Source organism: Paroedura picta, chromosome 7, assembly GCF_049243985.1.
Source record: "Paroedura picta isolate Pp20150507F chromosome 7, Ppicta_v3.0, whole genome shotgun sequence".
Classification (NCBI taxonomy): domain Eukaryota; kingdom Metazoa; phylum Chordata; class Lepidosauria; order Squamata; family Gekkonidae; genus Paroedura; species Paroedura picta.
In genome coordinates this window covers 64,681,766-64,705,076 of record NC_135375.1, presented here as the reverse complement: position 1 = coordinate 64,705,076, position 23,311 = coordinate 64,681,766, and the positions used below count along the sequence as shown (strand labels likewise).

Here is a 23,311-nt window from a genome sequence, read left to right as displayed (position 1 = left end):
CTCTGGCACAGCATTCTGAACAGCAGGCTGAAATCATCTTGGCCTACTGTTCGTGTAACATTAACCCTTTAAAAACAAATGTTTTATCTTACCTGGTAATGCTTGTCAGACATAGTTTTTTCCTTGCTTTGTGGTATCTCATTGCCTTTTCTTGTAATTTCCTCTATCCTTTCTTCACATTGTTCTTTCAGTTCCTTCATCTGACTGATACATTGAGACCTTGAACCAAAGAAAAAAACAGGATTGTTCAAATATATCCTTTTAACCAAGGCCTATATAAGTTGTGTGTCACTAAACAATTACATACACCCTATGTAAGGCTGCTTGCTAGATGTCTGAAGGCTTTCCTATTTCTGCTACCTGCCTAAGACTGCTCAAATATAATTGTATCAACAGTATGCAATTGAATCAGCCTCTTGCAGTTTTTTCTTCTTGTCTTGCACATAGGTGGTATTAAGCATTCAAAACAAAAGGCCTACTTCACCAGCCCATAAAGCAATATACTTAAGAAGAAGAGTTGGTTCTTACTTGAAGGAGTCTCAAAGCATCTTATAATCACCTTCCCTTTCCTCTCCCCACAACAGACACCCCATGAGGTAGGTGAGGCTGAGAGAGCCCTGATATCATTGCTCTGTCAGAACATCTTTATCAGTGCTGTGGCAAGCCCAAAGTCACCCAGCTGGCCGCATGTGGGGGAGCAGGGAATCAAACCCGGCTTGCCAGATTAGAAGTCCTCGCTCCTAACCACTACACCAAGCCTTATTTACTTGAATTTAAGTTGATTTACATCACAAACCTATGCTTTACACTACAACAACTTCATAGGATTGTTAGCATTGACAAGTTAAAAGCAAGAAACTATCAAGATGGAAGTCTAAAATTAGCAACTTGGCTTATAGACATTACATATATAATGCATGGGGAAACCTTACATATCATATGTAAATTTTTTCTGAAGGTTAGTCTGATTTTTCTGAAACCGATATACATCCAGTTGGAGTTTCCCATATTCCTTCTGCAACTCTTTCAAGTGCTCTGGGTCAAAATACATTTTTGAAAAAATAAGGGAAGAAATAATAACAAGGAGAAATAGAGACAAAAAATGAATTATTATTTCATGAGGGAGAGCAATTATCTATACCACAGAGACTTAAATCCTACTTCTGTCCAATCTGTGTAAAAGTACAAGTAGAATGCACCAAGATACCATATCTAGCTTTCTGGCCAATATATCAGAATGATAATTCATGCAGAGCCTATGCAGATTACTTTCTTATCCAGGCCACCACACTATACCTCAAGCAGAACACAAGTGCAGTTTATTTACTTTATTTCTAACCTATCCTTTTCACTGAGATTCAACACAGATTACAAAATGTATCAATACTACAGGTACCAAAATATTTAATAAACCCTGTAATATGAATGGCTTACAACAATGAAATATAAACAGTATATGACATAAGAAACTCAAAATCTAGTTGTAAGGAATTAGAAAAAAGGCACTAAAACATTTAATACATACAATAAATAGTGTAACAAACTATACCCATCCCTTTGCAAATGTGTTCTACTGCCTTGTTCTCTTTCTAAAACTTTACATTTTGGAGTTTCTTCTCAACACTGCGCAACAAATACCTTGAACATGCCTGTTCATTCTTGTACAAAATAATTATATCAGGAAACTACATTTTAAATCATTCAAATAATATAAGCCACGTCCTCATGCACCACAGCACAAGAAAGACCTTAAACTTACCCTTTCATCTTGGCTGCCACTAGCTGGAAACCTGCCAGCCCATGAACCAGTCACTAGATGGAATCCTAGCAGTTCTTTTACATCAGTACATAAATGTATGCTTGCAGTAAACCCTGGGCAATGTTAAACTTACAAACCTTCATGAATGTATTTCTAAAATAGCGGTTTCCTTACTCTGTCATCTAGTCCCAATCTTCCGATTTTATAAGAACAATTACTTTCCCACCATTTTGTATTCTTAAGAACTTGAGACTATCTTTTTCAACATATTTAGGTGACACAGTAATAGCCTAAACATAATTCTACTTAGCAAATGATATTCTGAAATAACAGCAGAAGTGACTTTCTACATTGGGATGGAAATGTTTTACCAATAGAGATATGATATATAAGTGAGAGTGACGTAAACAGTAGTTTGATGTAATGATATTGATTTATTGAGATTTACCTTGGAAGTTCTGGATCAATTTCTCATTTACTGTGATGTTATTCATTAACATAGCCTGGAAGAGAAAAAAAGTGATTGAGAAGAAATGCCATCCTTTTATGCTGTACTTAAACACTGCACAAAACAAACACCCACAAAAGCAGTGGCATACTTCTTGCATGTTTCATAAGCAGGAAAACAACACAAGAGCTTGGAAGTAACCAAGCACAAGCAGCCTGCACTGAAATTTGCAACCATGTACAGATGGGAGAGGAAACTGAGTTAATTCTTCACATGGTAACTAAGTGCCAATATAATGAATCTCCTCTAGAAGAAATTGTGTAAAGACAGATACAACATAACACAGAAAATTACAACTGTTTCACCAGTTGTTCCTCTTATGAATAAGCAGTCCTTCAAATGATTTTATTTTCTTTCCTTCTTATTCTCAGTATGCATCAACAGTATCAACATGAGTCAATCTTTCCTCACTTCTGATTCTGCTATCCCTTTAACATGAAACTCTCTCATATCAAACTGTTTACCTACACAATTAAAAATTGTACGGGAATGTTCTTCAAACAGCAGCTCTGTAATATGCAGTGTTTCTCTTCTTTTTCTAAACAAAAATTATTTTTAAAATTGTATAGGAATATTATATGCTTTTATTAAATAAATGTGAGATATGGCTGAGGAAGAGTTATTTGGGAAAGGAAAATATATTCAAGGCCTTTTCGTCAGTTTTGCCATGAGAAAACTATCTGGAAATAAAGTGGAATCCAATCATTCACTAGCCTAATATCTCTGTTTAACTGCTGTCATAAGCGCTTCTGAATGTCAGGGCGGTCAAATCTAATATTGTAATAGAGAATTTAGTTGGAATTCCCAACTTTTAAGAATAAAAGGGTACAACAGCCCCTGTTCATATAAAGGGAAAGCAGAGTCATTTATCATTGCTAGTGCTCAGCAGTCTCCTCACAAAACAATTATCTTACTAGCTATTCAGAGAAAACAAAATACTGATAGCTAAAAATCTTATGGGGGAAAGGACACCTGTATAAAATGTCCAAGACAACCACTTATAATGTATGATTACTTTATGTGTAAATAACAATTATCTCAGAGACTTAGTACAACAAACTGTCATAATCTTAAGTGGCTGAACTACATTGTTATGCAAATGCAGAGAATATGCTATCACATGAGAATATTTTCATTTTAATTGTATAGTATGTTTTCAGTCCAGAGATGTGAGGTTGGAAAACTGGGCTAAAATGAATTTCAATAGTGATAAATGTAAAGTTCTCCATTTAGGTAGGGAAAATCAAATGAATCATTATAGGATGGATGAGACCTATCTTGGCAGTAGTATGTGTGAAAAAAGATCTAAGGATCTTAGTAGTCGAAACACTGAACATGAGCCTGCAGTGTGACTGAGGGGCTAAAAAGGCAAATAGGATTTGGGCTGTATCAAAAGAAATACAGTGTTCAGATTGTGCAAGGTGATGATTCCACTTTAATCTGCTTGGAATACTATGTTCAGTTTTGGGCACCACAACTGAACAGCATGTAGACAAACTAGAGCATGTCCAGAGAAGGGCAATGAAGATGGTAAGGGGTTTAGAAACTAAATCATTATGAGGAAAGGTTGAGGGAGCTTGGCCTGTTTAGCCTGGAGAGAAGAATCATAGAATCATAGAATAATAGAGTTGGAAGGGACGTCATGGGTCATCTACTCCAACCTCCTTTAGTTGGAAGGGACCTCATGGGTCATCTAGTCCAAGATGACTAGGAGGTGATACATCTTCAAGTACTTGAAAGGCTGTCACATAGAGGACGGAGCAGAGTTGTTTTCTGTTACCCCAGAGGGTCAGACTATGGGCTGAAATTAATTCAAAAGAATTTTTAGCTAAACATCTGGAAGAAGTTCCTGACAGAGCAGTTCTTCAGTGGAACAATCTTCCTTGGGAGGTGGTGAGTTCTCCTTTTCTGGAAGTTTTAAAGCACAGAAAGACTGATTCTGTGAATTTAGGCAGATTGTTAGTGGGTGGGCAGGAAGGGTTGCGTCAGTGCTTGGCCTTTTCTTGCATGCCACGGAAATGCAGATTGCCACTTTGAGGTCAGAAAGCAAATTTCTTCCAGATCAGACCAACCAGGAATTCTGGTTCAGGGGAAAGCATAATCTGGGCATGGAACTAAAGTCACTGTGGGTGGGCAGGTAGTTGTGAGTTTCCTGCACTGAGCAGGGGGTTGGACTAGATGACCCTGGAGGTCCCTTCACGCTTTATGCTTCTTTGATTCTAATGCAGAAAGGTTGTTCTTCAATGAAAGACTCTTTACCTTAAGCTGGGATGGGGAAGAGTAGCACCAGAAATAAACCTGCATGGAGGTGACCTTCAGACAGGAGATGCCCAACAGCAACATTGGATGCCAAACATGTAACAATAATACCATTAAGCATAGAGCAAAACTAAGGAAAAGAGCTCTCACCTTTTCATCCCTGTGTATTTTATTAGCATTCTCCATCTGGAAGTTATGTAGGCTCTGGATTTTGTCAATCTGTTCCCTCTGTTTCTGTAGCTCTCCTTGGAATTCATTCTTTTTTAGTTCAACAGCACCTCTTTCTGCTGCAGCCCTACGAACTCTGCTTTCTAGTTCCGTTATACGATTCTGTGGGGCAGCAGGCCCATAACAAAAAAGAAAATACTGTTATAAAGAATCTCTTCAGAAACATGAGCAATCATAACTTAATTTCCTTTTTTATATTTGCAAAATGCAAACTAGACATACAATGGCTGCCAGCCAGTAAGTGGCACCAGCCAGAGGTCTGGGGAGCAGGGACATGGGGCAATGATGTCATGCTTATCAGGGAATCCACAGAGTTTCTGGCAATCCCTAGAGAGGCATGACATCACTCTTGGATTTTCCCTGTTAGTCTCTTAATGCTATTGCTCAATGGAGACTTTTTAACATGAAGGTCTCATATCCGGCCTATTCTCCACCAGCTGCAATGGTTACCAGTTGAATTCCGGATCAGACTAAAGGTTCTGGTTATTACCTTCAAGGCCATACGCGGTCAGGGCCCAGTGTACCTGAGGGACCGCCTCCCCGCCTATGCCCCCAAAAGAGCTCTGCGCTCTACTACCACCAACCAGCTAAGGATCCCTGGCCCTAAAGAAGTCCGTCTGGTCTCGACCAGGGCCAGAGCATTCTCTGTTCTGGCCCCTACCTGGTGGAACAAGCTCCCAGAAGAGATCAGGGCCCTGACGGAGCTTAAACAGTTCCGCAGGGCCTGCAAAAAGGAGCTCCTCCACCAGGCATTTGGCTGAGACCAGATGTAATCAACAGCAACCAAGGGCCCCTGCTCCCCCCCACCCCCCCTCAGAATTCAATCAATAAACCACCCCCCTCAGAATCCCATCAATAAGCCCTGGACCTGTTTGTAGTACTATATTGTTATACCGTTATATTGTGCTGTTATTTTGGTTACAATTATTAGTTATCAGTTATACATGTTACAGACTGTTTTATGTATCGTTCTCTGTTATGATGTAAACCGCCCTGAGCCTCCGGGGAGAGCGGTATATAAGTATGATAAATAAATAAATAAATAAATAAATAAATAAATAAATAAATAAATAAATAAATAAATAAACATCTCATAAGCATCAAAGATCAAATCCAATGCTTTATATTTAATATAACCAATTATACAGATTTCATGTAACACCCAGTTAATAAAGAACCCATAAATATTAAGGTTGAATCAAGAACTTTCCTCTTTAGTAAATGAGTAAGGGGCTTTTTGCACGGCTTCAAAATCGCACAATGGTTGCCAATTGGAAACGCTATTGATTTGCCATAACGCACGACGTCGTAGACAATCTGCCACACACCTGAAACCAATCTGCAAAAAGCGCTTCCTTGTAGCACTTTCAGGGGAATCCCAAAAAGTGGATTCACCCTCCGGAAAGCGCTACAGTCCTGCAACCAATCTGCAACACTAGCGAAAAAGACCTGTGCGTTAACATTGTTGCGGTTTCTTCAAAGTCCCTCCTCCTGAGCCTGTCCTCCAAACTTCCGGCGAAGCGATCGCCATTTTTTTTTCTCCGAGCGAGCGGGGATAAACACACCAGCGAGTCTCTTTCTGTTTAGAGGCTTCCCTGGCTTCAGTCCTTCACCTTTAGTCACTAAGCACAAACCACATAAAAGCCCGTTTGCTGAAATAAAGTCCCTTTATTTTTTACACATTAATTCAGCCGAAAATTGGGCCCGTGAGGGGGGGGGGATTTTTTTTTTATCACTCGAGGCAGCGTGGCAACGATCATACGATCAAACGACAGCTCACATTAGGCAGCTGGATGGGTCTCTCCGTTGCAACGAATCTACACAGATTCGTTACAATGGGTCTGTTTTTTTTTTTTTAAACCTTTCTTAAAGGGAAAGGGGCTGTTTGGGAGCATGCTAACGGCTGCCCATTGGCTGCTTGACGGCCAGGGGCGGGACGAGCTTGGCAATAGCGCTTCCTTTTCTGCCGAGACCGGAAGCTGTGGGAAACGCTACAAAACGCAACTGGATTCCACTACAAAGGCAGGTATGCATAACGACGAATTCCACTATTTTAAATGGCGATTTTTCATTCAGTGACCAATTTGCAACAAAGATCCCAGTGCGTAAAGCCCCTAAGTTTCAACATACATTTATTTGCTTTTTCCTATTTGACCGTCGATATTTGGGGCTAATAAAAACCTGGCTTCTGAAATTGGATAAAACTACCTGATCCTCTTAGGAAATCTTTCTCCATAGTTCGATAGAACAATGTCCAGCAGGAAAAGAATCACAAATTCAGTCCAGTTCCAATTTCCCCTAAACTTTTCATAACATGAGGGCAATGCCACCACACATGGACAAAATGCTCTCGTGGAAAACTGCAGTACCAACAATGCAAGTGCAACATCATAGCTCTCTGTTTTTCTTGTTGTTGTTTTTGGAGTCATATAAAGTTGGTGGACCATTTTAAGTGAATTTTCTTTAAATACAAGTGAGATCATTAAAAAGATCCCTTAGAAAAACATATCCATAATCACAGTACCAATATTATTATTCCCTTCAGCTTTGTTCAAGACTGATTTAAAAATAATCCTCACATTGGATGCTAGAGTGCTGGCAGGCAATGGGTACTAAGGTTGAGTGATATCTTGCCCCCAGCAAGCAAATGGCAAACCTAGAACATACATGTAGAATCACACACAACCCTAGCTGCAGGTCATCTATGATCCCTCCCTGACAATGGTTGAGGCAATAAGATACCACAGAAAAGCAGACAATGGTTGGGAGTAATGGTAGTCATTTGAACAGGGATTTAGGGATAGAAATAAGGCAGAGGAGCTGAGTGTTAAATTTTATTTTTTTTAAATGTAAGGTATTCAATTAAAACTTTGGCTTCCTATGTATGTATATTAGAGACACATACAAAGAGAATATGGTATTAGTTTTTCTCAGTCAGCCAACAGTGGAAGAGTAAAGCTACAGTTTCCTGTATAAGCAGGATGTTACATTTAGCTACTGCAATTACAGTCTCCTTTCCTATGTGTGTACTAAAAATAGCTAACCCATGCTCTCTACTAATAATTCAATCAACTATGACAACTCAAGTAGCCCCGTACACAACACTGTCTCTCATGGCCAACATCCAAATGACATTCAGACTTCATGTTCTGAAAACTTACAGTGTTTTTAAAAACTTGAAGCATTAATGGCAATTGCTAAATGAAGAAAAACCACTACACCAGTCAATGTGGAAACAATAAGAAAAGCAGTACCTGCAAATCAATGCTGCGGCAACTTGCAATCCAGTAATTGAAGCCCAAAACAATAATGCAAGCTACCAGTGCGGCTACTAGAAGAGGTGGAGACTTCATCCCTCGACGACCGTTTCCCAGTCCTACCATTTCAAGCTAGAGATCTCTGTTGGGAGTGGGAGATAAATTTATTTTTCACTTTATTGTAGCAGAATCTGAGACTTAATCTGATTGGAGCTATTTTCCAAATCTTAAACACATTAACACATCCACTCATGCGTTCTGCTCTGGACTTGTTTGTATCATTATATTCCGTTACCCCTGTTATAGTTTTAATGTTAATATTATTATTTTGAAAAATTAAGTTCCATGTACTATTTTCTACGTTTTATGTAAACCGCCCTGAGCCTCAGGTGACGGCAGTGTATAAATACAATAAATAAACAAACAAACAAACCTAGTTCTCAAAATATAAATATGTTCACGATACAGCAATCTGAATCCAGATTAAACCAGCTAATCATAAAATAGAACTAAATTACTTGTAAAGAGAATGTTTTTTCAAAGTTGTCTATATTTATCATTACGCTATACAACTTTCCCAGACACATCAATGGATTGTTTTCAAACTATTAGGATTATGGTGAATTTGATAATAGAGATATCTGAGTAATTGAGTGGTATGTGCTTTCAAGAAGCATTTTTTCATCTTCTAGTCTCATTTTTCAAAACATTCTTATCCTACTTTGTACTAATTTGCATATATGTTATATATCCATATCTACATTTTGTGCATCTGATGAAATATGCTCTTGTCCATACATGCTAATATCACCAATTAGTCTTTGATGTGCTGGTTTCTCATTTCATTATGATTTCAATAAAGAGTGATCAATGTTGAATACTAATTCAGTTGCATTAAAGAATTCCAGGAGTAGGGAGGGAAACATTTTGATTTTTACTATAGGAGGAAGGGTAACAGATGAACTATAAGTAGTCTTAACATAGGTTTTAATCCATAAGCGTTTTGTAAGTAACAAAGCTATAGCATTTGTATTGTAGAAAGTATAATATACACACAAAAATATTTCAATATCAGCACTAGTATTTTCATACGTAGTTTTGTTTGTATCTGCTAAGATCTTAAGTCTTCATTGGGTTTACCTTTTTCACTATTGATTGGCACAAGATAATTCTATTTGATTCATGTAATTTAAGATGCTGCAATAAAGCTACTGGATATAGCAAACATCTTACTAATCAACTAAGTTGTTCTATATTATTTTGTAATGGCTGTGATTTTAAGCAGAGAAACTGAGCTAAGGTATGCTACAATTTGGAAGACAGTATCTTATTAATAACAATCTTTCCATGAATTATCTAAGTTTTGAGTTTATGACATGAGGGAAGGGGACAAGCAGTTCTTTGTTTACAGGGAGTATCTTTCAGGTAAGACTGCCTTAAACACAACCAGCTTGTTCTTTATTTAACAATGAGGGTGTGATTTCTTTTTCCTTTTATCCCTTGGATTCAGATTTGACAACAATTGTGAACTCCTCCCTGTTTTTGAAGCTAGACCTGCAGGGTTGCAAGGCTCCAGCTGGGAACTGGAGATCACTCAAATTGCAACTGGTCACCAGGTTAGAATCAGTTCCCCTAGAGAAAATGGCTACATTGGGAAGTAGACCCCACTGAGGACCTTTCCCTCCCCCAACCCCATCCTTCCTAGGATCCACCCACAAGATCTCCAGCAATTTTCCAATCCAGAAGTAGCAATCCTAACTACAGGACACTGCAGGTCCACTAACACCTCAGGTCAAGGATATCAGCAGCACCTGATGCCACAGGCATCTCCTGTAAAGCAGAGCAAATTACCACTTGGGTTCCAAAGCTCAAAATATTGGATATAATCTACAATGCATAGATAGCTTGAGGCCCTGGGTACCCTGACAACCTTAGCCTAGCTAACTAGTTGTCTAAAGGCAGCATCAGGCCCACAATGTGATCTTACTTAGCTTCACAACCAATTACTGCTCCATTGGCCATGATGGCAACAGAAGTGAATGCGAAGGTTAATTGCTTTCTCCACTCAGTGCACTTCTAAGTACAGCCATGGATGACAACAAGCAGGAGAGGACTGGTAGGAAAATACAGCCCAGAAAGAGAGCCCTGACTTGCCCTGAACTCTCATCCAAAAGGTGTGAGAAAGAAAGAGCCTGCACCACCAACCCTATGTAACTTTGTTGCACAAGACTTTGTGGCATGGGTACCTCATACCCACTCAACCAAGGGGAAGGGCTTCTCTTTCCTTCAGGCCAAAATCACCCTGTCAAGTAGAAAACTCCAGGCCATCTGCCCACTGAGACTTTTCATGGTGGCCTTAATGGCCAATTCCTGCCCACCCAAATACATACACAGAGAACAATGAAATTGGGTGGTTTAATTATTATTTCTCTACAGACTTCCAAGGGACTACTGTAAACACAATTAGACTGTAAAGTACTGTAAACACAGACTACTGTAAAAAACAATTAAATCATGATATAATTTTTATTTATTAAAAATAAATTGCATAATACAGAAGATAGAAAACAAAAAGTAAAGAAAAAGACACCACAAGCTTCACCTATAGAATTGTGCATTAAGCTGACACATCACAATATGTCTTATATTTTTTTCCAGAATACCTATTATTTCTTTCCCTGGGTTCAAATTTTCATCATTTATATATACCTCATATAAATCAATTGTTTCTTTCCACCTCATTTTATCAATATAGTCTAATATTAAAATCTGATATTGATCTATTTTGCGTCACACATGTAAGTTTTGCCATTGACCCATATTCCATCAGTTTATCTAACTACTCTGCAAGATCTGGTAAGGATTCTTTTTTCCATTTTGATGTGTATAAGATCCTGGTGGCTATAACCATATATTTAACAAGTTCACTATACATTAAACTACTGTTTGGTGTCATATTTAATAACATATATTTTGGATCCATTACAAATCTAACAATTAAAACATTATAAGCAATACAAGGCACTAGGGTTGATAGACTCCAGGTGAGACCTGAAGATACCCTGGAATTACAGCTCATGTTAAGACAACAGAGATCAATTCCCCTCAATATGTGTTGTGGCTGCATTGGGGAGTGGAATTGATAGCATATTCCACTGAGGTCCCTGTCCTCCACAGGCTTCATTCCCAAATATCTAGAAGCTTCCCAAACTGGATCTGGCAATCTTACCACCCCCCACCCCCCCCAATCCCTGCTGGTAGCTAGGGAGGGCTTGGCAACCATACAAACCACCAGTATAAGTGCCACCCTAGCTGACTATTCAAAACTCAAATTAATTCATAAATTCCAAAACAGTGATGTAAGGACACATTTTGAGTCTGCACTCTCTCCTGCTGCCTTTTTCATTCATAAGGAGATAAGAATCATACAAAAATAACTTAGTATTTTGTACCAGAAGAAATTCCAAACAGCAATCAAAGCAATGGAATGCATTGATATAACTCCATCTAGATAACCTGAGGCCAATTCTGCCCCATTCAGGTATAGCTGCTGGAGAAGCACAACTATTAGCAGGGCAAAGGCACTTCAGTAACAGAGGAGGTCCAATGAAATCATGTCCCCAAGGTGTGAACTTATTATTTCAGGGACCATATAACCACTTCCATAACAAACAAACTCTGCAACTCTTATCTACCAATAGCATTTCTGCCTTGTCTGGACTGAGCCTCAGGTACTGCCCATCTTTTAGCACATTAATTACTGCTGCTACAAAAGGGTTTAAAATAATGCTCCACTGATTCTGTTGAGATAAAGTTAGGTTTGTCAGAATAGCAGTGACACTCCTAATCTCTGAATGAACTTACCTTGTAAGTACATGGAGTGATTAAAAATATAATTATGAACACGTAATAGCTGATTACATGTTACAGGCCCCTGAGCTAATTGGTCAGGGGAAGGCTCATTCTCCCAGGCTGAGAACAATGCCCATCACTATTCAGTATATGTTTGATGTAGTCTTTAAATCCAACCTCAGTATTACTTTCTATGCACTCTCAATGTAGTTCTTCTTGCACAAGCAAGTAGCCCTAAGTATACTGTAACACCTGTCAAACTCAAAGAGTATATGAACATTCTGTGTAAGTTAAAATGCAAGTCGAGATACAATAAGCTGAATGAGGCACAAGCTGCAGCCTTTTCAGTAAGTTTCTGCTTGTAGAATGGTTCTAGTGCACACAGAAATATTGTACTGGACCCCAGCATCAGGTGTGTTAAAACCAACAGTGTAATCTCTAGAATGCTAAAGCACAAGGCACACAACACACTATGCTAGAGAAAAGTCAAGTGACTCCTAACATTGCATTTACATACTATTCAACAGTCAAGTTTCCATCACTAAAACATATGTAGAAAGTTAATGAGTAACCTATACAGCTTTCACAACCATAACTAGTTCCGGAAGGAGCCTAAGGAGGAAAGGCATACTGAAATAGGTAAACACCGTTCTTTTAAAAATGCATTTGTTTTGGACATATTTTTAAAGATCCTACAAGGCACAGTCAACTGCTTTAAAAGTGATGTCTTATTGTGCCTCCCCTCTATTATCAGCAAATAAGATCATTTAACACAAACAGATTAGATGGATAGGTTTGGATAGCTATGGAGAAAGGCTCTTCAATTAGGAAAACTCAAAATAGAGACAAACTGTTAATACCATCCTTTGTACATGGCTAGCTCTCCTTGCATCCCCACCCTTTCCCAATAAACAGCACACTCACTTGTCTAGCATCTCTCCAGCTTCTGTTCTCTTCATCAGTCTCCCCAAGATGCCCACCCAACTCTCACAGTTATTTCCCAAGAACTCAAACACTTACCCTGACTCTCAAGCTGATTTACTGCTATTACTTTTCTCCAAGCTTAACAAGACATTCCCCATTACTAGAGGCTATATTACAAAACACTTTCCTACATATCTTAGAAACTGGATGTCATTTGTAACTAAATAATTAAATCAAGGTTCCCTGCCCACCACATTTAGGCACAAACATAAAAGTATCCAACATCCATCTATGCACAACAGAGAGGCAAACAAAAATCATTATTCCACCTTTGTGTAATTAATTTGAAATTCTAGTGGCATAGTAATGTTAGTTTATTGCAGAAAAACAAAGAAAAGTCAGTGATTGATAAATTTATTATAATACAATCATCCAGGATTTTTAAGGCCATCTTTTCAAATAACATCTAAATGAGTTTTGAATGAACAAGAATCCCCCATTTTCAAATCAAATAATGCATACTAAAATTACTATTTACTAGATTTACATATTTGTTGTCATCATCTTATCAAAAAGCAGAAGTAACAATGTAATGCTTACATTTTAAAATATTTTCACCTGCTGTACAGTCTATGACGTTTCTGTCACAGCTCTGGAGAGCAAGATCTATTCATGTAGAGAGGAAGGAGGAACTAAAGGTTAAACAATAAAATCAGAGTCCAGTAGGACCTTTAAGGCCAAGTACAGCCATAGGATGTGTGACACAGTTTACTAATTTAACAGAATTAATTTCTGCTTTATATTGCCACTGTCATGATGGAAGTTCATAGTCTGAGGAAGAGTGATTGCACTCGAATGCTCACGCCTTAAATAAATCTTGGTTGGTCTTAAAGGTGCTACCGGACTCTGATTTTATTGTGCTACTTCAGACCAACAAGGCTACCCATTTGAATCTAAAGGTTAAACAGTTTGGGATTGCTGACATATAAATCAGAAACAGAAACATTAAATTACTGAAACAATGTTTAGTGTTATAAAAAGACATTAAATAGAAGCCCCTAGATAAGTAAACCCTACATGACAATTAACACTGATAACCGTCTGAAAATGTATTGATTTGACATAGACAATATTGCCATTTTCAGAAGGAAAACTTATGAAAAAGCTGTGGACTGCAGACTACAAAATAAGAACAACTCTGATGCACTTTAGGAAATGTGCTCCTTTGCCAACAAGATAATTTTCACTGTACAAAGCAGGGGTAATCAAACTGCGGCCCTCCAGATGTCCATGGACTACAATTCCCAAGAGCCCATGACAGCAAATGTAGTCCATGGACATCTGGAGGGCCACAGTTTGACTATCCCTGGTACAAAGTATCACTGACTTGTTCTGAAACAGTCTTCTTCCGCTTCTTAAAGTTAATGCTAATGTACTTTGTTTGTTACTATAAACCAATATAAAACTACAGCCTTGTCATAAAAGATCACCCTGGCATCCTGGTCTATAAAATTCCTTCAACACTCACAAAGGAAACACTGGAAACCCCAAAGAGGCAGAAGCAGAGCAAGTTAAACTAGTTCATCTGAACTTACGCAAGGACACATTAAATAGACTTTCAGCAGAAAAAAACCCTATAAGATTAAAGAGCTTTTTAAAACGTTCCTTTTCAATTAACCCAGTAAGATTTTCTTGCTTAAAGTATTACTATTTGGCCAGTAAACAGACTGGAGGAGTTTTTATTTGTTTTTTTCCTTTTGTTAAAATTAGAAATCTAGAAACCATTAGGTATCACAAAGAAGTCAGCCAGTAATTCAAATGTACCACATAGGTATTTGACTTAATGCACACTGTAAGTGCTTTTCTGCACATTGGGCATTGTAGTGTGAAGCCTGCTGTATTGCAAAGCGTGAGAAATAATCGCAGCTCACCGGCACTCCACACTTCTCAAACTCTCTTGCATGTTAATGGCTGCTTTTCCCACTGTAGCCTTGTTGCGCTTCGGTCTGCCTACCAGTGTCAATCACTTTGGCCAGCCAATCCCCACCCGGTATGATTGACAAATAAACTTCTGAGGATCGACTTTTTAAAAAAATACTTATTTGTTTAAATGCCTCTCCACGTATTCATAGAGGCACAGACCAATACTGCCGAGGCATGTGTCCACCTATTTGTTGCTTCAGGCAGTTCTCCATTTTAAAAAGGCACTTCCCATCTCCAGGAAGGAGAGAGACAGAGGCGGGTGCAAGGGCGGGATATTGGAGGCAGATGTAGCACTTTTTTGCCTCCATACCTTTCTTTTTCTGGTGGCCTGCTGGTTGTCCACTGGGGGAAAGCGCTTTTAGTTTGGTGAATCCACTTTATGCGATTCCCCAACTAGCGCTTTAAAATGGCGGATGTAGTGAGCAGTTTGCTGGCTGGACGCAGGAGGTTGGCAATGTCTTGCGGAGCGGCCGGAATATAGCGTCTTTTACAAGGTAAGCATTTCACTATATTTATCACATGCAAAAAAGCCCTAACTAGTCATAAAACATCTGCTTTACTCATACTATATTCTGCACATGTTGGATAATGCACTTGCAAAGGAGATTTTCCTGTTTTGCACAAGAAAATCCTGCTGCAAAAGCACACTGAAAGTGCATTATCCAACATGTGTGGAATGACGAGCACAAAGGCATATTAACCTGAATAAAAATCTGAATACATACTGACCACAGTTACTGACCAAATTATTGATAAGAGAACAGGGAACTGCGCCAAGGCAAAATGAAGAAGAAACAATTGATGGTCTGTGAAATTGTCATTAATTTTATCAACTTTTTGAAATAATGTATTAAATATATTTTTGTTTTTTATTTATTTTTATGTCTAGTACATCCCCCTGAAAAAGCTTCACACAAAACATGTAGGGGTTCAATTATTAAAGATTATTTTCCTTCTGCACTAATTGTTTCTTCTTCATTCAGATTACTGATAAAGCATCAATTGTATGCTTTTTCAATAATCTGAATGAAAAGAAACAGTTGGTGCAGAAGGAAAAAAAGAGGAAGATTGGATTACCTAATTTGAAATTATACTTCGCTGCTAGTTGTTTAATCTGAATGAATGACTGAGTGTTGCTGAAAAATTGGAAGCTGCTTCTTTATATTTCTTTTCAACTTTTTATCTTTTTTCTTTGTTTCTGGTAGTTTGTTAGGCTTTAAAGCCTTAATAACATTTTAAACAATTAATTATGGATAAAACCATTATTTACAGTAAAAAAGGCTTATTTTTATAGCAATTCCCTCCTTCCTATTAAAAGTTATACTTCAAAGTACCTGATTGAGTGCAACAATTAGGAATTATTTCAGTGATATACATGAACCACTGGCTTAATAGGAAAACTAGGCTACTAATATTAATAAATACAATCCAAAATTGTAATATGTATTTTTCATCCATTGTACATAAAGCTGAAAATGCCACATATGTGAGTTAATTTCCACATGTCTTGCACATGAAAGTCTAGTGTGCCAACACCAACACTGGCATATTTCACAGTAACCATGACCCAGCAAGTTCAATTTTTAAACCACTGGTTCGATACATCTCTCTATAGTAGGGAGCTCTTGCAATATGAGTCTCTTGTGGCGCAGAGTGGTAAGGCAGCCGTCTGACAGCTTTGCCCATAAGGCTGGGAGTTCAATCCCAGCAGCCGGCTCAAGGTTGACTCAGCCTTCCATCCTTCCGAGGTCGGTAAAATGAGTACCCAGCTTGCTGGGGGGTAAACGGTAATGACTGGGGAAGGCACTGGCAAACCACCCCGTATTGAGTCTGCCAAGAAAACGCTAGAGGGCGTCACCCCAAGGGTCAGACATGACTCGGTGCTTGCACAGGGGATACCTTTACCTTTACCTTTTTATGCAGTGCAAATTCAAACCTCAAGACAACTTTTTAAATTGTCTTCCCAGACTGAAGGGTCAAACTTTCCTTAAGGATCATCAAACCCGACATCAGATTGGAAAACCATCTTTGCGTCTTCACCACCATCTAGATGTGTTGCTTGGCTGACTTCAGCCCTGGAAAAGACCCACAGACACCCCCACCCTGCCAGCCCATTTTGTCATGCCAGCATGAATCCCGTGCAGGACAGAGGCAGCAAAAAGAGCCACCACGTAACCCAGGGGTGACATTCAGAGGAAGCGCCAGCTCTTCCTCGGCTCCCTGCTGATTCTGAGGGAAGGGAATTGCCTTTTCTCCGCGCTCCCTCCTCAGACGTGCCCTCTGGAGGGAGTGACGATGCCTCCGCAGCCCAAAAGGGGACGAGCGGAGGGATGCCGAACGAGGACCCTTCCTGCCGACTGGCCGGGAAGGCTGCGGGGGAGAAGACCAGGGAAGCGGCGGCAAGCATGCCAAGCACTCACCTCCGCTGCCCCTCTTCCTCGGCCGCAAGGCCGGCGCTTCCTCGGCAGGCAGCCCCGCAGGGAACGCTCAGCTGCCCGCCGCCGCCCTTCAAAAGCTCCCCGCCCTCCTTCAGCAACAACAGCAAGGAGGAACTGTCTGAGAGGGAAGGAGCTGCGGCTCCTGGAAAGCCGGACGCCAGGAGGAGGAAGGAGCGGGCGCCTCAAGTGCCGCGGGGGCTGCAGGCGGCACTGCGGGCAGAGCAGGAAGTGCACGCAAGAGGCGGAGGAAGGCCGGCAGGAGCCGCCGAGGGGCTGCCAAGGGGCTGCCAGGCTGGAGCAGCTCCCCCTCTCGCCGCACGGAGGCGGCCGAGGCCCTTGGGGAGGCTCCGGGGCTGCCTGCCACTCCTAGAGAAAGAGCGTGCCGGGCAGGACGGCTTCTCACCACACCTGCTTCCCCCCCCCCCCCCCCCGCTCTTCTCGTGGGTGGGTGGGCAGCAGAGGCTAAGCGCCCCCTTCACGTGGCGGAGGAGGTAACTTTCCTGCGCTTGAGGTGGTCATGTGCAGGATGGAGCACGCGCGACAAAACCGCAAAGCAACACTTGCGGCACCTTTAAAAACCTCGCATTTATCGAGGCAGGAGGTCTTGCGGGTTTAATTTACGCAAGTGTGTTGTCGCTCCTGAGGCTAAATCGTTCAGGAGCCGCAGGGCGCCTCTTGGCGTGCGCGTGCAGAATGTAAGCTTCACCCAGGCCTCAGTGCCCTCGCAACTGGCGGTGGGAAGAGGTCGGAGGTAGAGTAAGCCATCAGTGTAGGGCGGCAGCGGCGATAAAAAAAAAAGGTTTTGTTTCTGTGGGATAACTGCATAGGATGAACAGTCTGATCACTGCTTCTCCAAAAAGAAGTCACGGAGCCCGAATCAGTATGCAGAAAACCTCGCAATGATCAAATCACTGAAGGTATGAGAACTGAAGGTGTCTGGGATTTTTGTTTACCAAAAAAAGATAATGGGGGTATGATGATATATATATGGAATTACTCATAGCTTCAAGAAAGTGATGAAATGGGGGAGTGGGGAAGGTTCTGGAGGGGAGTCACCCAATAAAAATTAATGTGTAGTGGATTGGTACAGAAAAAGTACTTCTGTACACAGTGCATTATTAATACAAAACTTGTTGCCAGGGTTATGGTGATGCCATCCTTTAAAAGAATATTAGACAAAGCCATGAAAAATAAGTCTTTATGATAGTTAAGTGCCACACCAGAGTATGCATCTGATTCTGAATGCTGGTTGCTTCAGGAACAAACTGCAAGGGCCGGGTTTAAGTTGGCTTCATGCCCCTTTTGTGCTCTTCCTCTGTGTTTTTTCCACGCCGCATATTTTCCCCAGGTTTGATCGTATTGGGAAACAGATTTGTTTTTTTCTGTTTCCCCATATAGCATCATGGTATGCAGATGAATCTCAGGAGTTTTCCCCGACTTTTCCATTATCTTTTCCAAACATTTTCTTGATCATTCCCACAGGTGTCAAAATGCTGGACTAGATTGAACTTGGTCAGCTCCAACAGGACTCTTCTTATATCCCAGCCTCTTTAAAGCCTTCAGTCAGATGAGTCATGACAGTGAAAATGTAGAAATTCCATAAGATGCAGAAAACCACGTGCTGAGCTATGTTATGCATTTCAATGGAAATGTGGAGATGTCTTCTTCAAAGCATTCATGCAGTGAAGTTAACATGAAGATAGTCCTTAGTCCCACTGAAATGTGTGGGTGTGACTGTGGCTGTTGCTCAAAGAGGGAAGAAGGAAACAATGAAGTACTGAATAACAGTCAAGGGAGGTCAAAAGCATATGTAGGAAAGGGACAGTTATGGAGTTCTGTAAGAGTTGAATTCACTAGCTGGCATGAAGTAAAGAGATCAGGCAGGGCAAGAATGTACCAGAGTGTGGATAGAGTAGCAGAACAGACAGCAATGAAGATGGGATGAAGCAGCATGATCATGATCCTATTTTATTTAGAACGGGGATTCATAACTACAGTAGGCAAAAACAACAACACAGTACCGGCCCACATGCATAAAAGGGATGATTTAAAAGGGTCAGCAGACTGAATTAAGTGAAAAAAGCTGTGCATAATCCACCTAGAGTGAATAAAGCAACTTGAAGTCATGATATGTGGCCTCTGGCACCCTCTTTCACCCAACCACTATCTAAAAATTCTTAATGTCTTAAGAATAAAGAAGTTGACCTTCCTTGGTTTAGATAATTTAAAGGAGAGATAAATGTAAGGCCATTGAGGATACATTCACTTAATTTATATACTGCCCTGGGACACTGTACATGGAACAGTAGAAAAAGAAAGTACATAGAAACATTTGCAACAATGAACATAATAGTCATGAACAGTTGGATGTTGATCAGCATATGGGAACAATATACCCTGTGACATCTGTGGAAAATCGGAGGGGCCACAACAATTTAAAAGCAGATTCAGACCAGGGACATGTGAAGAGTCAGAGTTGTCTAGCAAAGGGACCAGGTGTCAGGAAGGCCCCCATTGCTGGCCTCAGCCAAAAGCATGATAGAAGAGCTCTTTTGTCCAGGCCCTACAGAATGTCTTGGTTTCTGTAGAGCCTTAATTTTGTTTGGGAAATAATTCTACCAGGTTGGGGTCATGGACAAAAAGGCTCTGGCTCTTGTTGAGGCAGATGCATGAGGCAGGTATTCATTTACCTAAATCTACTCTGGAAGTGATGCATGATTGATGCATGATTCATATATAGGTACCAAAACCAAGGTGGACTGTCTCATTTTACCTTTGTAAGACTTAACAGTGCTTTCAAAGCATGTGTTTCCCAAGTAAAAGCATGATTCACATAGTGTTGATGGATTATTGACAACCTAGCCATTATCTTAAAATCAGCATAGTCTGCTCAAAAGATACTTTCTGGAGTCTGATAATTAAAGTTGTTGAGGTTTTGAATAGATAAATATCTACTTAGCAAATGATGGACTGTGGTTATTTATTTCTTACCTATGGATCAGTCTCATTGCATTCAGTGGGGTTAACTGCTAAATTAAATCCAAAAGTTCATTCTGTTACTAAATAGTGCAGACATTGACTATAATTGGACTGCTCTCATCTACTCCAGGCATATAATGAAGGTGAAAACTTTAGCCTCCCTCTGCTTCAATAGCCATAGGATCGGATGTTGCTCATTAGATTTGACAGCATCTTACACTCCAAATCACAAAAGTCTCTAACCCACAAAAGTCTCTAACCCAGACCTAGAATTCTGTGATTAAAACTGCCTTTTAAAAATGTGAAAGAAATGTAAACAAAATGGCACAGGTATTTAGGAACTGAGTTTTATTATTCACCACTGATCTGTGCCACAAATGTATCTTCTAGTTGCCTGTGTCATTGGCTCAATCACGTTCTACACCGCAGATAGATTCAGGTGTGTAGCCATGTTGGTCTGGATCAGCAGAATAAAATTGGAGTCCAATGGCATCTTTAAGACCAGCAAAGTTTAATTCTAGGTATGAGCTTTCATGTGCACGCATACTTCCTCAGACAATGAAATAGGGATCATCAGAGTGACTGATAATCTGTTATGTCCTTATATCTGCACTGTGATGATGCCTGTTTCAGGCTACTCTATTCCATCTGATGAACCCCTTCGTGGACAGTTGTGTGGAGGCTGGAGGATTTTGCTTTCTGCCACCTTGTGTTGGTGATTTTTATAGCATCAAGGTTTTAAAGGGGATTTTAGGGGGTTTTCTGGGGTGTTATGTGATCAGGCTTGAGTCCGAGGAGGAAAGCGGAAAATAAATTTAATAAATAAATAAAAATTTGCTGGTCTTAAAGGGACCATTGGACTCAAATTTTATTCTATACTGCAATCACAATAGCGATTAATGTGCTACATGGGGAAAGTTTAAATTTCCCCAGAGTTGTAATATTACATTTTGCATAGTGTGAAAATATGATGTGGTGGAAACAGAAGCACAATCTTAAGGGAACATGTGAGGACTAATAAAAAATAAACATACATTTATTACTAAATACTATCACCACGGGAGTATCTGGCTATATGGACTCTGTTCTAAGGCCCTATGCCATCAAGGCTTCTAGTTGTGTTCAAGACACCACAGACTTTTTGAGGAAAATACAATCTTTGAACAGCCTTCCAGAGAATACCATTTTAGCCACCATGGAAGTGGAAACCCTGTATACCAACATCCCACACAAAGATGGATTACAAGCCATTAGGAATACAATTTCTAACAATGCCATAGCTGACTCAGCCACCAAACTGTGCCAATTTTTTCTCACCCATAACCACTTCAGATTTGGTGATGACTTGTTCCTTCAGATCATGGGCACCCACATGGCGCCTCAATAGGCGAACATCTTCATGGCAGACCTGAAGCAATGCTTCCTGAATGCTCACCCACTCACAACTCTCGTATACCTGTGATTCACTGATGACATTTTTATTGTCTGGACATATGGTAAAGAAGCCCTGGATACCTTCCACCAGTCATACAATGACTTTCACCCCACTATCAATCTGACAATGAACCACTCTACACAAGAAATCCATTTTCTGGACACTACTGTAAAAATAAACAATGGATGCCAAGTAACCACCTTATACCGAAAGCCTACTGACCGACAAACGTACCTGCATGCCTCTAGCTACCATCCTAAACATACCAAACAATCCATTTTATATGGCCAGGCCCTACATTACAACCGCATCTGCTCCAATCCCACGGACAGAGATTCCCACCTAAATGATCTACAACAAACCTTTTTGGGACTAAAGTACCCAGCCAGTGAGGTCAAGGAACATATTAACAAAGCCAGAAGGATACCAAGAGAAAACCTGTTAGAAGGCAGACCCAAAAGAGAAAATAACAGAACATGACTGGTGGTTACATATACCTCTCAGCTCAAGACAGTATGTAAGGATCAGTACAATGCATCATCAGTGACTTACAACCTTTACTGGATAATGACAGTTCTCTTTCCGAAGCACTGGGGGGTAAACCTTTTCTTTCATACAATTAGTCCCCCAATCTCAAACAATTCCTCACCCACAACAATGCAGCATCTAATGTGAACATGGACACGAGTGCTAGAGCTTACAACAAACCCAGATGCCAACTTTGCTACCATATACAGTACAATGCCACAATTACTGGACCAAACATCACCTACACCATCAAAGGCTTATACAATTGTTCATCTACAAACACTGTATATGCCATCAAGTGCCAACAATGCCCCTCTGTTTTCTCCATAGGGAAAACAGGTCAAACTCTCCACCAAAGAATTAATGGACACAAGTCTGACATAAAAAACCACAGAATTGAACAACCTGTCGGGGAACACTTCAACCTTCCAGGACATTCAATAAGGGACCTGAAAGTAGTTTTTTTTTATTGCAAAGGAACTTCAAGAACAGGCTAGAAAGGGAGACTGCAGAAATGCAACACTCAAAACTATGACATACCCTGGACTCAACAAGGACATAAGTTTTTATCTCACTATTCATACTAACCTTGTTCAACTCATGTATCCGTATTCCTCACAATTTATTTTATTTGTGATAATATGACTGTAAGGTAATGGTAATGCAATGGAATTTTGAGTTTAACTCCCTGGTCTTGGGATAAGATAATTGCCAGTAATTCCCTTACACGAATGTTTCACACTTGTATGGTGACAGGTGGGGCAAACTGCAAATGGTGGGGTGCGAGCCTTTGATCATTGACATAGTTTTATTTCTCCTATGTTTTTGTGAACTACAACTGAATTCCAGGGGATTGATTGGCTGTTTTGGCAAAGAATTATCATACGGCTGTATTTGAATGTGTGACATAGTTTACTAATTCAACAGAATTAATGTTTGCTATATATTCCCACTGTCATGTAGGGAGTTCTTAGTCTGAGGAAGAGGGCTTGCACTCAAAAGCTCATGCCTTGAATAAATCTTTGTTAGTCTTAAAGGTGCCACTGGACTCTGATTTTATTATACATTTATTACTTAGTAAATTATGTGGAAAGTGAAAGTACTGGTTCTGTGTAGGATCACTTGCTGCTCTGTGTTCCATGAGTATAATTAAGTTATGCA

The 23,311-nt window shown here is 40.1% G+C and overlaps 1 protein-coding gene and 1 long non-coding RNA gene across 5 annotated transcripts in view; one reads left to right on the top strand and one right to left on the bottom strand.

Moving 5' to 3' along the window:
* Positions 1-17,400, bottom strand: part of GOLM1 (golgi membrane protein 1) — a 30,560-nt gene extending 13,160 nt beyond the window's left edge. For 3 of the 4 annotated variants that reach the window (XM_077344635.1, XM_077344637.1, XM_077344638.1), the window contains exons 1-6: positions 17,191-17,400; positions 8,009-8,153; positions 4,677-4,856; positions 2,208-2,262; positions 933-1,035; positions 93-219 (exon numbers count right to left, since the gene is read on the bottom strand). In XM_077344635.1, coding sequence (XP_077200750.1) covers positions 93-219; positions 933-1,035; positions 2,208-2,262; positions 4,677-4,856; positions 8,009-8,137 — 594 coding nt within the window. In that variant the 5' untranslated portion in view covers positions 8,138-8,153; positions 17,191-17,400. Of the gene's footprint in view, positions 1-92; positions 220-932; positions 1,036-2,207; positions 2,263-4,676; positions 4,857-8,008; positions 8,154-13,387; positions 13,407-17,190 lie in introns of those variants that run through there. The other variant, XM_077344636.1, reaches the window with a different exon arrangement.
* A 330-nt stretch (positions 17,401-17,730) lies between these two features.
* Positions 17,731-23,186, top strand: LOC143841034 (uncharacterized). Its single transcript, XR_013232534.1, has 2 exons — positions 17,731-18,125; positions 18,691-23,186. It is a non-coding gene; the product is annotated as an uncharacterized LOC143841034 (long non-coding RNA).
* Positions 23,187-23,311: the final 125 nt, after the last annotated feature.